The sequence below is a fragment of the Hesperophylax consimilis genome, chromosome 14 (genome assembly GCF_061612785.1).
Source record: "Hesperophylax consimilis isolate HC1 chromosome 14, BYU_Hcon_1.0, whole genome shotgun sequence".
NCBI lineage: Eukaryota > Metazoa > Arthropoda > Insecta > Trichoptera > Limnephilidae > Hesperophylax > Hesperophylax consimilis.
In genome coordinates this window covers 34,939,459-34,956,611 of record NC_142849.1, presented here as the reverse complement: position 1 = coordinate 34,956,611, position 17,153 = coordinate 34,939,459, and the positions used below count along the sequence as shown (strand labels likewise).

The 17,153-nt window shown below is 34.1% G+C and overlaps 2 protein-coding genes across 47 annotated transcripts in view; both read left to right on the top strand.

Annotated features, from left to right (window-relative positions):
• LOC149418217 (uncharacterized) overlaps positions 1–17,153 on the top strand; it is a 598,424-nt gene that overhangs the window by 134,989 nt on the left and 446,282 nt on the right. The window lies entirely within an intron of this gene.
• On the top strand, positions 9,694–15,631 carry LOC149418221 (uncharacterized). The gene is made up of 2 exons (XM_089639800.1): positions 9,694–10,221; positions 14,082–15,631. Exons 1-2 carry the CDS (start codon positions 10,019–10,021, stop codon positions 15,115–15,117), a joined length of 1,239 nt encoding a protein of 412 aa, XP_089495926.1. The 5' UTR covers positions 9,694–10,018; the 3' UTR covers positions 15,118–15,631.

Genomic DNA, 17,153 nt, shown 5'->3' with positions numbered 1-17,153 from the left:
TGATCGGCGTATCTTGCCAAGATATCATAGCAATATAGCATTGTGTATTAAAATTCAATGTTGGTACTTTAAATGTTCGGAGCTCTGTCCGGGAAAACTCTCTGGCTTTCAACAAACGTCTTATCCCAAGTTCTTTGATGATAGGCGATTCATCGGTTATCATTGATAAGAGTAAATTTTCCGGATGAGCGTAGTAAGCATTTCGCTGTATTACGGGATAAATGATGGCTTTTAATTCGTCCGGAAGATAGCGCGAATAGTTAATCATATTATAAAATGCCTCGCACCATCTTTGCACGACCCATGTAGTTTTATATCAAACCACATGGGAACATATACCCTCATGATAAATGTGGTTAATATGACCAGATTTTCTGATGGCGTTGCGCATCCAATATACAGTCGTAGGATACGACTCGCTGTAGTAAGCCATCGTTCATGTGACATCACTCCTGGGTTTATTCTGGCAATATCAGGATGACGTCCGCTGGGAACTGTTTTGAAAATATCAAGCAAGTATTTTTGATCGGTGCTTAAATCAGCATGCAGGACATCGGTCGAGTACTCCACATCAATATTTAAAAAAGATTGAACCGGCAAATTATGACAATTATGAAGAGCCGAACCTACGGGGCCGGAAAAAGCACGAAGTCCAGTAGTTGTGCCATCCAACTTAATAATCAAATGGCGTAGAAGCAGCTCGTTGCAATGAAAAAGACAGATCAGCAACTGTAGTGGATTTAAGTCTCTCTCCATCGTTCGAATCACACCACCAGTTGTTCCCGTGTTAACATTTGTACCATGACAACCAATTGCTTTTAAATGGTCAAGTGAAATGTTTTGACAAGCAAAGTATTCTATAATTGCTTTGGTTATATTAACGGCAGTGCCTGATCTAGGGGTAATATGGGTCAAGAAATGAGATCCTGGTTCCACGATTAACGATACGTATTCTTCAAGTACCGTGCTTTTATAATATTTCTGTCCTTTTTTTATACTAACCAAAGTCTTGTCCTTTCGACTATCAAAAAATAATCCACTTACTTTATCCCAAGTTTTTGATTTCATGAGTATAGATCTGGTACGCAGACATGCGTGACGCAGTCTATTTTTATCTATTACTTTATTAGTATTATCCCGCGTTATTATGTTGCAATCATTAAAAACGGCAGAAGCGATTGCTGCACCAGCTCGATCCGATATCCTGAACCTGTCACAGATCTTGGAGAGAAATATAAAAGATGGAGATTTGCTGGTCGTCGGAAAAGCAGTGGTATTAGTCAGTAACCTACTTGATTTTGCGATTGGAGAAGATGATTTTTATATTGAAGTGGAAGATAATGATACAGTGTCTACAAATTATTTTTTTTCACACACCTGGTCTTTTATTTTAGTGAGATCTTTTCTCTTTCTCTTCATAAATTTTTCCATTTGTTTCGTAGTCGGTGTATCAACACTGCCGATGAACATTTTTCTCTCACCTCTTTGGTGTTCCAAAAACTTTTTTTCTTTAAGAGCGCGCAGGAGCGCCGAGAAATTTTAACGATAGGTATTTGTAAAAATTATTTCTATTTCGTTCATCTCAGCGGACACAGCAAAAGCGCTATCGGTGTATTGGTGAACCCCAATGCGTGTGTGTGCGTGGCTGCAGGTGTTCGAAGCACGAAACGTCGCGCCGCGCCGGATAGCGACTCCGCGTCAAATTATCGCGATCAGTTCTTATTATTTCATTTACTGTTATTCATTTATTCCAAAAATTAAGTAGGTGCCTAGGTACATATTCGTAATAAAATAGCGAGGTCTACATTATTTAATATTGTATTGTACTTAACTTTATTATTATTATTACTTACTACAAATATGTACGTAGATACATTTATTTTGCCTCCGTGGTTGAGGGGTAAGGCTCTCGACTTCGAGTCCGGAGGTCTCGGATTCAAATCACGGCGTGCGCAAGTAAATTGATTTTAATTAATTTATGTTGTTTCACAATATTAAAAATAATATTCATTAAAAAGAATATTAATTAAATATAATATAAAATAATTGTCTGGAGAAATAATGATACACGCGGCGACTTAGTTACGGCCAAATCAGCTATCAGCTTACAGGGTTTTGTAATACTAGTCCAATTAAGTCGCCAATTGGGGAATCCACAGTCTCACTGGCTCCAGACGGGAGCAGTTCGGACTCTTGTGCGGTATTCACATACAAAAAGTCACGTCGCAACTCGCAACTAGAGCGCCTGCTGTTCGCTCATCACCTCAGTCACATCGCGACTTGTGCGTAGTTATATACATGTGACTGCCTGCTCCGAGCTCATCTTCTGCACACGCACAAGTAAATCAGACTTTTGGGTGCGTGTATACAGGTTGCTGCACACATAAAAAAGTCATGTCGCAACTCGCAACTAGAGCGCCTGCTGTTGACTCATCATCTCAGTCACATCGCAACTTGTGCGTAGGTATATACATGTGACTGCCTGCTCCGAGCTCATGCCATGGAAGCCCACATTATAGCAGAAGGGTTCTCGAGAAGCATGGAAATGCATGGATTGAAATTTAACAAACTAGTTGGTGATGGCGACTCCATCATCACGAAAAAAATAATGCAACAAATGCCATATGGTCCTAACCTTATTGTACATAAAATAGAGTGCAAAAATCACTTACTCCGCAATTTTTGCAACAAAATGAAAGCACTTGGAAAAAAAACCAACAACGCTAAAGGCTTTGTACCAGTTCATATAAGGAAAAAGGTTGAAGCAAACGTTTTACGCATGAGAAGAGCTGTAGTTGGAGCAGTAAATTACAGGAAAGAGCAAGAAAACACAGTACAAAGTGATAAAATAAAAAATTTGAAAATGGACATAAAAAATACCGCAAATCATGTGTTTGGTGATCATAAAAATTGTGCATCGTACTATTGCAAGCCGGAGAAGTATACTGATGATCCAAATTTAGTAAGCGATCTTCGAGATTGTGGAATATGGACTGATATCCAACAATTCTTATTGTCTCTAATAGCAAATGCAGAAAGTCTTATTATTGACGTGACAAATAACACTGTGGAGCAATTCAACAACGTTATCGCCAAATTTATAGGTGGAAAAAGGGTAAATTTTACTACAAGAGGATCTTACCAAGAAAGATGTTTTGGAGCAGTAGCTTCGTGGAATAGTGAATTGGCAACCCATTCAAGAATACAAAAGAAAATCCAAGGCCACAGTCCCGGCAAATACACGAAGCACTTTATAGAGAGAAAACGACGTTCGAAGGAGAATACACAAATGTGTCGAAAAAAAAAACTAAAGTATAATTAAAATACGACAGAAAAAAGAAAAAAAAGTTACAGGGCCCGATGAAAATTATGGTCAATTGGAATTAGAACCAGATATGCCATCTGAAATATTTGAAACGAAAAAAGAGGAATTTCTCAAAGAATTATCTTCAACGAATAAGGAAGAGCTCGAACGGAATACGGTAGGCCAAAGCAATAACAATCTGTGGGCAATTGAAAGACGTAAGCGGATAACGGCGTATAACTTTGGAAAAATATATAAGCTTCGGCAAAAAACTTCAGTTACGGGAGTATTAAACTCTTTACTGTACTCACAATTCAAAGGAACTATGGCCACAAATTATGGAAAAGAAAATGAAAGCCTATCAATAGAGCAATTTTCAAAAAAAACAAGTTTGCAGGTATCCGCTTGTGGGCTATTTATCGATAAAACCAAACACTTTTTAGCGGCAAGTCCGGATGGCCTTATCGGTGAGGATTCTATAATTGAAATTAAATGCCCTTATAGTATAGCAAATATGTCACCAGAAGAGGGAATTGCACAAAAGATAATTGATTACTGTAAATTGGAAGACCATTCTTTAACATTAAAACGGAATCATAATTACTTCTACCAAGTACAAGGCCAGTTACATATTACTCGTCGTAATTATTGTTATTTTGTTGTGTGGAGTTCAAAAGGTTTGCTGTATGAAAAAATTGAGAGGGACGATGAAATCTGGCAAAAAATCGTTCCACTGTTAGAAAATTTCTACCACCAATGCCTTTTACCAGAAATAATTGACGGTCGCATACCAAGAAATTTACCGGCGAGGGAAAGGTCTGGACCATAAATTGTTTTAATTTCATTGTGTAGATGTTAAACAGTAATTTTTTTTACAATAAAGCGTTTAAAAACAAAAAAATATTAGATCATTGAAGAAGATTGAAAATGTCAAGTGATGTGGGAGGTATTCCCAAAAGTGCATTTTTCTGTAATAATATAACGTATTAAAAAAGTAAAATAAAAACTAAACTAATTATGTGTATGTACCTAATATGTAGCACAATAAACAATATGGTGCCTCTTATACATAGATTTCAATATTCATTTGTATAATATGATATTATAATAACATAATCGATTCAACAACATGTGGTAGATGCATGTACCACTGAACATACGCTGTACCAGCATTCCATCAAACGATCAGTGGTGTATGTACTTACCATCACACATTTTCTTGTAAAATATAATTTTTTTAAATCTAGAACAATATATATAGTCAAATATAAAAGTTTTTTTTTTGGTTCGGTAGTTGTATCTTAAAAAAAGTGTCCTATAAAGGGATAATATTATGTTGAGTACAACCTTCAAAAGTTATCAAAAAATATTTTAATTAATTTTTGTGTTCCATATCCAACTCGGCAATACGGAACGGAATCATCTCGGGGTCTGTCTGTAACAGGTGTTTTTTTTTCATTTTTTTTTCCATTAATTTATTTGACGTAAACAAATAAAATTTGTCACAATAACTTTAGTAAATAAGCTCGGTAAGTATTGGCACACTCAAGATAAGTCACCAAACAGAAAAATAATTTTAAAAAAAATCGATAACTCGGGACATGACAACACTAGTGGACTAGTGTATCGATATAATTATTGAGAATGTCACATCACTTCGTTGACTGTATACGTATTCAACAAAACCCTCTCCGCCCCCCCTCACCCCCGAATACTGAGAGAAAGGGACACATGCACCTCAGCCTGATAATACCTAAATAAAATTGTCAAAATCGAGGTTTTGTAGTCCTCATTTTTCTACTCCAAAACTGAACCGATTTCCAAGATTTTTTTTACCAAATGTATTGGAAGAAAACATTCTATGTCTGTACGTTTTGCTTTTTTTTAAATACATCGTCTTATTTGTATACTGAACGTTTGTTGATGGCGTTAAAAAAAGGCAATTTTAACAATTTTTTAAGGGTTATAACTCCTATAAAAAGTAACTTATCAAAAAAATCAAAACGTACCGACACGCTTGCGGTCAATATTCATATTATGTAAAAAAAATATTTTCTCTAGTGTCAAAATCCAGAGAGGGAAATGAGGAATACGTTTGTATGGAAAAAACACCACCCGGTTTCCTCTTAAGGGAAACTTTCCTTGCTTTCGAACAAGTACAATAATTGTCTTTATATTTACAAGAACAAATATCGAACAGTCGGGAGCTTGTTTCCTTAAATTGAGATACTTTTTTTTTGAAACAGGAACTGCGGGCGGGAACTTTTTGTGTCGTATTTCTACAAAAATAATAAGATTCTAGTTATATACAGTAAAGCTTCATACATAATTAAAGAAGATTTCATAAATGCAAATGATTAAACTGATCCAGAATACTTTATAATGAGACTGAAAAAAACTAATTTTTAGCATATTTTCTCCAACTTTAAAGGCAAAGTGGAGCCTTAAGATATTTTTTGATTTTTTTAAAAGTATATTATTTTGATGTTTTAGATACAAAGACAACTTTTTATAAGTAGCGTCAAATGGAATTCTGAAGAAAAAAAAATCGGCCCACACTACTCATCAGCATCTTCTTCAGCCTGCTTAACTGTAAAATCATCCTGTATTAATTGCTTTGTAAGCATCGAAATCAGACGGACTTTGTTATTTTCATTGGCTAAAAATCGTTCTTGTGAAACTTGAACTGGCATTGTTTCATCGAAAAGAACATCTGCAGACATGAGCATCCAGGCAACGTCCTGTAACCAGGACTCAATCAGTGTTGCCAAGTCAGCTGTAGACTAGGATCCCACTATAACAAATCAACGTCATCGAGTACACGGATGATGCTATATAAGTATATTGTAACGTAGAAATACGTTAAAATGATATTGTGTAATATGTTCGTACAAAATTTATCAAGAAAACTGGAGTTTTACAATTTTTTGTCAAAATTTTCTTCTTTCAACCGCTGTAACTCGTTACCTATTAGACTTACAAAAAAAACTTTTTGCAAAAAATGTAGGTAAATTAGTTGTCTTTTAGTTTGTTCTCAACAATTTGGTTGTAAAATCAACCACTTCATAATTATTTTGAAAAAACCAAATTTTGGCACCTTCAATCCAAGATGGCGGATCGAGCTCGACCCCCCCAAGGTCGAAAACTTTTTTTTTTCTTTAAAGTCCCAATCTTAACAACATATGTGAAAATCGCTACTACCTAACCTTTTGCAAGGTGGAGCCCTTTTTTATCCCCCACTGACTGGACTATAGTAGGTGAGTAATTAATTTAAGCATTCATTTTATTTATTAGTTTTGTTTACAGAAATGAAAGAAAATGAAAATGTCACCTTTGTGTGGAACCCCATTCTAAGGGCACATTGTACATGGTGTTTGTATTAATTTAAATACAAACGGCACAACATGTTCTATTAACATAAATTTATTTATTTATTTATTTAATATCAACAGTATAAATATACCATAAACAATGATTACATGTCACAGTTAAAATCGTAGAAATATTTTTTAAAAAGAATTACAAATATACGTGGCATTTGATTGTGAAATGACATTAGAGAGTAAGCAAGTAAGTAAACAAGAGATACAAGTACATAAGTTTCTATAGTGCAAATAAGGTAGAATTAGATTAAATTAATATTGATTGAAAAGATTTGATAGCATAGCCCTCTTGTACCTACCTTGCGTGCAGTTAAATAGATCTGCCATAAATGTAAAGTTAAAGAGTACGTCATAAATAATAAAGTACAAAGTATAGAGTATATAGTATAAATTATAGAGTATAAAGAATAACATATGATATAAAGTGTAAAGATTAAATATAAGAAAAAATGATAAAAAAACAAGTACAAAAGGAAAGAAAAAAGTATTGTTAATAATAACATAAAATAATAATTCGACAACTATGCCAATCTGTACAAACCATAAATAACCTGAATGATTATCAATTTAAAGGTGATTTAATTAATTGTCAGAATAACCAGTTATTTTATATGGTTTAAGAAATGACAAATAAAAAAAGGAATTGTAAATCAGTTATATTTTTGATGCGATGTAAAATAAATATGTATTTTCTAAGTGTAAACCAAATCATTATTATTATTTGATTTAAAAGTATACATATATGATTGCGTATGCGCATTCAGTATGGATCATCTGTCTAATCTGCAACAGTGAAATTTGCTCCCCAATGTATCCAACGAAACAAGAAGAATTTGCTAATAATCACATCTTAAAGTGTGTAAAAGTTGAAATCAGTTGATGAATTTACAATTCAATCAATTAGTTTTCTACATTGGAGTGCTTGCTGTTATATATCATGATTTAAAAATATAACAAAGTCAAACACCGTAAACAAAACAGATAGTTTTGACATTGCCTCGTGATTGGTCAATAGTGACGAATTTTAAAACAGCAACATGAAAAACACAAGGGCGAAGCAAAGTTCAGATGGGTGCTCAACAAAAACCGATCAGAATGTCAATATCAATGTCGAACCACTCAAGAAAGATGATCTTCTGCAATACACCAAGTACATCGATGATACACTCGATAAATTGATGGCAGCTCTGAAACAAACCTAATAAAAAAAATTAGTGATATATTAGTAAAGTGACAATCGAATTGAACTCAAAAGTAAAAATTGTCATGCTCGACGAAATAAAGACCTCACTTGATTTCCTATCAACAGAATATGATCGCTTATGCAAAGAAGCCAAAGAAAATTCCGCAACAATAAATAAATTATGTTTCGAAAACCAACGTCTCCAAACAAACAATGAAATTCTTACGAAGAAAATTGATTCTGTTGAACAATTTAATCAAAAAAATAATGTAGAAATCTAATGAAAATCCAGTGAACCTGTTTAAAAAACTTTTTTCAGCAGTTTCATTCCCAATTCGGACGGAAGAGATATTAGCTTGTCATCGTGCCCCTCAATCAAACAAAAGTTCAGGTCGACCAAAAAATATTGTAGTGGAACTACCTAGCAGCTATACCCGAGATGCTTTACTGTCTGTAGTAAAAACTACAATATGAAGTACCCAGATTGCAAACTCAACAGTGAATATCTGGAGATTACTGGAAAAACCCCTGTATGTGATTTAAATATTAATATTGGTCCTAATAACCACTGTAAAAATAAATCAGATTATATAAATGCTATGAATGAAATGAACTTTATATCATTTGTAAATAATTTCACAAGAGAATTTGCAAACCAATCGCCATCATGCCTGGACCACATATGGAGCAATATTAAACACACAGAAAAAATTAAATCTATTATATGGAAAAATGATATAACGGATCACCATACAAATATTTTTATTTATGATTTCAATAAAAACTTAGGATTAAATGACTCTAGAAAAAATATTAACATAATTTCCAAATTGAACAATGTAAAATTAAACAATAAATTAAGTAACGAATCTTGGTCCTCAATACTAAATTGCCAAAACCCAGACATGTGCGCAAACTTCTTTGAAGAAACTTTAAATGCTCATATCGCAGACTGTACAACCTTTATAAATAATCAACCAAGTTCTAAATTAAGGCAAATCAAACCATGGATTACGCAAGGATTACTCATATCTATCCGGAAAAAAGAAAAACTTTTCATAGACACAAAAAAAAACCCTACCAATAGCCAAGTAAAAAACGAATACAAAATATTCCGGAACAAACTCATTAAAATTATCAAAGACACAAAAGAAAAATATTACAGGGAGAAAATAATCCTCACAAAAGAAAACCCTAAAAAAACATGGAACACTATAAATGAAATAATGAATAAAAATAATAAAAATAAGTCTACTGTTAGAAATTGGAGTTTGTTGGCTTTGCATAGATGTCTCTGTGTGTAGATGCTTGCCTTTCCAACGGACTGAAATTAATAAATAAGTTGATAGTTTTTTCAATAGATGTCGCCATAAATGCTCCCCTGCTAAAAGTCAATAAATAGGTTGATTTATAATTTTCTTCCTCTTCTGCAATAAACATTTCTGGCGAAATAAGTGGTTTAAATTTCTACCTGGATCCAAAATTATACATTGGACCTTCGTGCCGCATCCGTATTATCGATTGAATCGCGGATGATAAAAGAACCAGCAAACATCTTCAACATCCAACATCAGAGGGGATCTTCAGAAAAACGGGCAAGTGACCATATCCCATATACCTACCTTATTTTCCCAGGCAGGAGAGCATGATTTATTACACAGCCGTATTTCTTTGTTTGTTTTAAAATTGAATCGGGCTGATTGTTACCAAGTGTTGTTTGAATTGATTTCATACCCATCATCGAAATTGTAGTAAGCAATAATAATTGTTACAACAATATAAAAAGAAGTTAGAATACAAAGCCAGTATTTTAAATTTCTTAAAAGATTTATTACGAGCGGTTATATTTGAAAATCCGTTAGTTTAAATTTCGAAAGTTACCGCGAGTCGGTAAAAACACCAACCCAGCCGCGAAGCAAGCTGACGCATGCGCGGTGGAGATTGTGGAGAGAATAACAATAGTGTCAAATTGTTTTCTTTTTGACAGCCATCGAGCTGTTGCATTTATAAAATTCAGATAAAATTCATTGTTTATCGGTTAGTTAGTAAAGTTCTGTGATCAAGGACAGTGCACGTGTAGTGATTGATTACAAGTGATTATCATTTGACAATACGTTCTGTGAATACCTCCTTTCTTGATATTTAAAAATGGATCTCAAAACTTTGATTAACCAGCGTGGAATTTGCAAGGCGAAATTAACTAGGTTCAATGAATATATAAACGGTGATAATTTGTCGCAATCTGAAATTGAAGTCAGATTGAAGAAACTTGAACCAATTTTAGACACTTTCGACTCATTACAAGATAACATAGAAGCAATTTCGCCGGAAGAATTAACCAAAACAGAAAGGCAAGCATTTGAAAATTTATATTATAATCTTGTTGCTAAGGCTAAAGATAAATTGTTAAATAAAGTTCAGAATACAACATCACATAACATACGTTTGCCTATACTTGAGTTGCCAAAATTTAATGGGAGTTACGAAAATTGGTTGAATTTTCGGGATACTTTTGTTGCTTTAGTTGAAAATAATCCATCTTTAGAAGTTATTCAAAAATTGTATTATCTGCGATCATGCCTCGAAGGTGACGCAGCTAAATTATTAACCTCACTTCCAAATAACCAGGAGAACTATCATACTGCATGGGAAATGTTAACTTCTCGCTATCAAAATATAAAAATTATTATACATAAGCACGTTGAAGCATTATTTAAATTGCCTGAAATAAAATTTGAAAATTCCGTAGCATTAAGGAATCTTATCGATGAATCCGAATTACATTTAAAATCGTTAAATAAGTTAAATATACCCACCGAAAATTGGGATATCATGTTAATATATTTATTGTCGCGAAAACTAGATAGTGAAACTCGACATCATTGGGAAGTATTTGCCACAAAAGAGAATCTACCCACATATAAAGAGTTTATAAAATATTTATCAGATCGAGTTCAGATTTTAGAATTTGCTGGGATTACTGAAGGAAAATTTAATCAAAATAAAACTTTTCCTTTCAAATACCGAAAAGAAGCTATGATTTCTTTAACGCCTCAAATGACAAAATGTATTATTTGCAAAGGCGATCATAAGGTTTATAATTGTAAAAAATTTTTAATATTAAATACTAAGGATAGAATTATAAAGATACGTCAAGTAAATGCGTGTTTGAAATGTTTGTGCTTGGGTCATAAGCTAAAAGAATGTAAAAGTAAATACAATTGTCGTATATGCGAAAATAACTCGCACAATACTTTGTTGCATTTAAAAAAGGAAACAGATAATTCGAAGTCTCAGGATAAGGATTCACCATCAACATCAAATAATGAACCTTTAGTTACAAATCACTCTACGAAAATATCTAATAGTTTTGTTTTGTTATCTACCGCCGTTATTAAAGTGTTGAATAATAACGGAAATTTGATTAAGGCTAGAGTTTTATTGGATAGTGGTTCTCAATCCAATTTTATAACAGAAGAATTTGCAACAAGGTTGCAATTAAAACCCAAAAGGGCAAACCACCGATTACCGGAATCCAAAACAAAATATTGAATATTAAAAATAGCATAAATTTAAGAATTTTCTCGAACTATTCACCGTATGAAAGAGACATAGAATGTCTCGTTTTGAAAGAAGTAACAAGTCATCTGCCGCAAATTTCCTTTCAGAGAAAGGATGCCAACATACCTGATGGTCTTCAGTTAGCGGATCCTGCCTTCTATGAAACAAGCTCCATAGATATGCTACTCGGAGCGGAAATCTTTTGGGAAATTATGAAGCAAGATCAACTTCGAAATGGAGACTCAGGACCCATATTACAGAGAACTGAATTCGGATGGCTGGTGTCAGGACCCATCGTCACAACAAAAATAAAAAGGCCAGTAAAATCTTGTCAACTATCATTAAATATAATCCATAAACAGATTGAAAACTTCTGGAAATTAGAAGAATTCCAACCGGTGAAGCACCGGAGCCATGAGGAGCGAGCGTGCGAGGAGATTTTCAAGGACACTTATAAAAGGAATGACAATGGTCGTTTCATGGTAAGCTTACCACAGCGCCCCTGTGTTAAACAGTTGGGAGAAACGCTGCCCATGGCGGAAAAAAGACTTTGCAATTTGCAAAGGAAATTTTCTTCAAATCCTGACCTGATGAAAAAATATAAAGAATTCATGCAGGAATATATAGACTTGGGTCACATGACCCAGTGCGAAGCACCTTCTAATGAAGATTGTTATTTTTATTTGCCACATCATGCAGTATTGAAAGAATCGAGCACTACCACTAAGACTCGAGTGGTATTTGACGGTTCAGCAAAATCATCCAATGGTATATCGTTAAACGATGCTCTCATGATAGGACCTGTTTTACAGAAAGATTTAGCCGCACAATTGATATGTTTCAGAAAACACCAGTACGCGATAACGGCCGACATTGAGAAAATGTACAGGCAAATATTGGTGCGACCCGAAGACAGAGATCTACAGCGAATAGTATGGAAAAATTTCCCGGAGGAGGAAATTCAGCATTATCGACTTAACACCGTTACCTACGGTCTGGGGCCGTCATCATTTTTGGCAACTAGATGCCTCCAACAGCTGGGAAATGAAAATATATCATCAAACCACAAGGTCAGTCAGATTATAAAGAATAATTTTTATGTGGATGATTTAATTACTGGAGATGAAACTGAAGAAAACTGTTTAATAATTAAAGAACAACTAATATCCATCATGGCATCCGCTGGGATGAACTTAAGGAAATGGCGGTCGAATTTGCCCTCGTTATGTTCGAAGGAAGAAAACATGTCAGATATGATTATTAGTACAGATTCAAATGACAACAAAATATTAGGCCTGTCTTGGAACAATCAGCAGGATAATTTCCTATACACAGTGAAGTTATTAAAAAATCCAATTAATAGCAAACGACAAATACTGTCATGCATTGCGTCCATATTTGACCCGTTAGGATTAATAGGTCCTGTTACTGTTATTGCTAAATTATTGATGCAAAAATTGTGGCAGGCAAAGCTTCAATGGGATGAGCCTATTCCATATGATATGTTGAAGACATGGGAAGCATATGTGAATGAACTGCCTCAATTAAATAATTTAAGAATAGGTAGAAAGATAATATGTCAAGATCATGTAAATTTACAGCTACATGGATTTTGTGACGCCTCAGAAAAGGCATATTCGTCCTGTGTTTATATGGTGTCTACTGACAAATTGGGTAAGAAGTACTCCAATTTGATAATGTCCAAATCACGGGTAGCGCCTTTGAAAAGTGTATCTCTACCCAAGTTAGAATTGTGTGGAGCCGTATTACTGACAAGACTGGTGAACTACATTAAAGATGCTCTATGTACTTCCGATATACCTACTACATACTGGTGTGATTCCCAAATAGTACTGTGCTGGATCAGGGATCAGCCGGTAAGATGGAACACTTTCGTTGCTAATAGAGTGGCGGAAATCCAGGAAACCAGTCAGCCGGAGCAATGGAACCATGTACGGTCAGAAGACAATGCAGCAGACGTGCTTTCCAGAGGAATCGGCGTTTCACAGTTATTAATTTCCAGCATTTGGTGGCATGGTCCAGATTGGCTGACGTTGGATTCAGCGTGCTGGCCAAATTCCAACTCATTTTGTATTGATCCACCAGAGATCAAAACAAGCTCGGCACTGTTGTCTGCTGTGAAACAGGACTGGGACATTTTTGATAGATATTCCAATTTTTCCAAATTACAGAGAGTAACAGCATACATTAATAGATTTATTTTTAATTGTAGAAACCCTTCGCAGCGCCGCTATAGTAAATTGACAGTGAGTGAGTTGGAAAATTCAGTAAACAAATTAATATCTCGGGCGCAATCATACTGTTTCAGAGACGAAATTCGAGTTTTAAATAATGGAGGTAATATACCTAGGAATAGTGCACTAAAGTCATTAGATCCTTTCATTGAAAGGGATCTAATTCGTGTGGGGGGAAGGCTCTCCAAAGGTAAAATGGTAACCGAGGGCCAGCAGCACCCAATTTTGTTACCTTCGCATCATAAATTAACAGAGTTAATTGTAAAACACTATCATTACTTGAACTTACACTCGGGAACGCAGTCATTATTGGCGTTGATTAGAATGAAATTTTGGCCGATTAAGGGAAGGAATATTGTAAAAAAAATAATAAAAAAATGTATAATTTGTTATAGATGTAATCCCAAATCCGAACAGCAGTTGATGGCCGACCTGCCAGCTGAAAGAATAACTGAATGTAGGCCATTTCAGATAACAGGAGTGGACTACTGTGGACCAATATTAATAAAGTCGGGTATTCACAGAAAATCACATAGCGTTAAATCATATATTTGCTTATTCGTATGCATGGTCACTAAAGCCGTGCACTTAGAAGCTGTGCTGTCCTTGAGCGCAGAGAGTTTTTTAAACTCTTTGAAAAGGTTTATCTCGCGTCGTGGTAGACCAAGCAAAATGTTCTCGGACAATGCAACCAATTTTAAAGCGGCTAATAATGAACTAAGAGAAATTTATAATTTTTTAAATATGTCTAATGATAAAATTGATAATTATTTATCCACATTAGGAATACAATGGCAATTTATACCAGCTCGTGCGCCGAACTTTGGGGGGCTCTGGGAGGCTGGGATAAAGTCAGTTAAGCATCACTTAAAAAGAATAACCAGTATCGCTTCATTAACTTATGAAGAGATTAATACGGTGTTGTGTCAAATTGAATCTTGCTTAAACTCCAGGCCACTGTCTCCCTTATCAAATGATCCTTATGACCTTAATCCCTTGACTCCCGGTCACTTTCTAATAGGAACTAGTTTGGCGGCGATTCCAGAACAAAATTTGGAACATATCACATTCAATCGATTAAACAATTACCAAAAACTAATCCAGATTGTACAATTTTTCTGGTCGAGGTGGCGGAAGGAGTACTTAGCAGAACTTCAAACCAGAAGCAAATGGACCAATAGGAATCAAAGGCAGATGCGGTCTGGCGACATGGTCGTAATAAAGGAGGACAACGTCCCTTCTTGCTACTGGAGGCTGGGACGTGTGAGCGCCGTTCATCCTGGCGCTGATGGAAGAGTTCGCGTGGCGACCATCATCACGTCGAAAGGCATCATCCAGAGGGCCATATCAAAGATCTGTCTGTTGCCAATAGATGACAACGAGGAGTTGAAAATGTCGACACCCCCACCCAACGGACCAGACGCTGAGTAAGCGCAAAATAAAAAAAGGTTTTGTGCAAAACAATATAAAAAGTTTCGTGATAAAAACAATATAAAATTTTTGTGTATTATCATAAATAAAAATAAAAAATAATAATAATAAATTAAAAGAAGATAAGGAAGAAATAATAATAAATAAAAGGTAAAAACAGTGCATAAAAAAGTGGATAACAATAAAACTTGCGAGTTTGATAAAAAATGTACAAAATAAAAAAAAGGATTGTAGATCCGTATATACCAAGAAAAAAAAAAACACTTTAAAAATGAACGCTTATAAACCGAGATAGCCTGCTGGCTATATGTAATTTCAAACTACACAAATACATCTGAAGAAACTAATTATAAATGTGGTAATGAACTATAGAAAAACACAAACCCTTAAGAAGGATGACCAGGAAACCAGCGCTCCATGTTGTGTTGTCTATATTATTTGTTTTATGTTTGATTATTGTTATGATTTCTGTTAGAACAAGGTTATTGGAATTATCTTAGTTGTTAAATTATAGTATAGAATAGCTTAGTGAATTGCATGAATTTGATTTGAACGAAAGTAATAATTTTAATCTCATAATTAATTTGTATAATTTTAGTTAGTTTGAAATTGTCATTTCGTTTTTAGAGTAGTCTTATGTTTAAACTTATGCTTAGAAATAGGTTACCTATTATTTCAAATATTTATTGTTAATCAATTTTTTTTGTATTAACAGTAATAGTAAATAATTACTATTTTTGTTTCTTCCAAATTAATTTTGGCATATATGTAGATATTTAGCTGCTTAATTTTTATTCTTATGTTTTGGGGTTTGTTTCAGAAAAAATGACCTCCAATCCTTTTTTCGGGGGGAGTTTATGTTAGAAATTGGAGTTTGTTGGCTTTGCATAGATGTCTCTGTGTGTAGATGCTTGCCTTTCCAACGGACTGAAATTAATAAATAAGTTGATAGTTTTTTCAATAGATGTCGCCATAAATGCTCCCCTGCTAAAAGTCAATAAATAGGTTGATTTATAATTTTCTTCCTCTTCTGCAATAAACATTTCTGGCGAAACAAGTGGGTTTTAAATTTCTACCTGGATCCAAAATTATACATCTACAATAAATGTCATAAACAATAATGGAACTAAAATAAATGCTATCCGTGAACCAAAAATGTGCGCAAATATTTTCAACAAATTTTTCGCTACCGTCGGTCAAAAACTTGCATATAAAATTGACCAAAATTATCAACCTGATGACATACATGAAGATAAAATAACAAATAGCAATCTTTCAATTTTTAAACCGACTTCAGAAAAAAATATTGAAAACATAATACAATCACTTAAAAATGGTAGTGCGCCAGGATACGACGGTATAACTACAGAAATCTTGAAAAAATACTGCAATTTTCTAACCAAACCGATTACGCATATAATTAATGTAAGTACTAAATACGGAATATTCCCGTCTAACTACAAAAAAGCCATTATAATCCCAGTATATAAATCCGGAGATCCAAAAGAAGTAAACAATTACCGCCCAATATCCTTATTATCCAACATTGCAAAAATACACGAAAAAGTAATAAAAAAACAAATTACTGATTATACAGATAACCAAAAAAGTATTAACCCTAGTCAATACGGTTTTAGAGATAAACTTAGCACACAAGACGCAATTGCAGAATTAACTAAGCTTATTTACAAAACATTAGATAGAGGCAAAAAATGCTTAAGTATATTCATTGACCTCAGTAAAGCTTTTGATAGTGTCTCACATTCAAAATTAATTAATAAAGTAAATAATATAGGAATTACTGGCAAAGCTAAAACATGGTTAAAAAGTTATCTCTATCAAAGAACTCAACAGGTTAAAGTAAACAACGAATTAAGTGAAATAGAAAATATAGATTTTGGAATTCCACAAGGAACTGTTTTGGGACCTTTACTTTTTATATTATATGTTAATGAACTTTTTAAACTCCCAATCATTGGAAACATCATATCTTACGCAGATGATACAATTATAACTATTGAAGGAAATTCATGGAA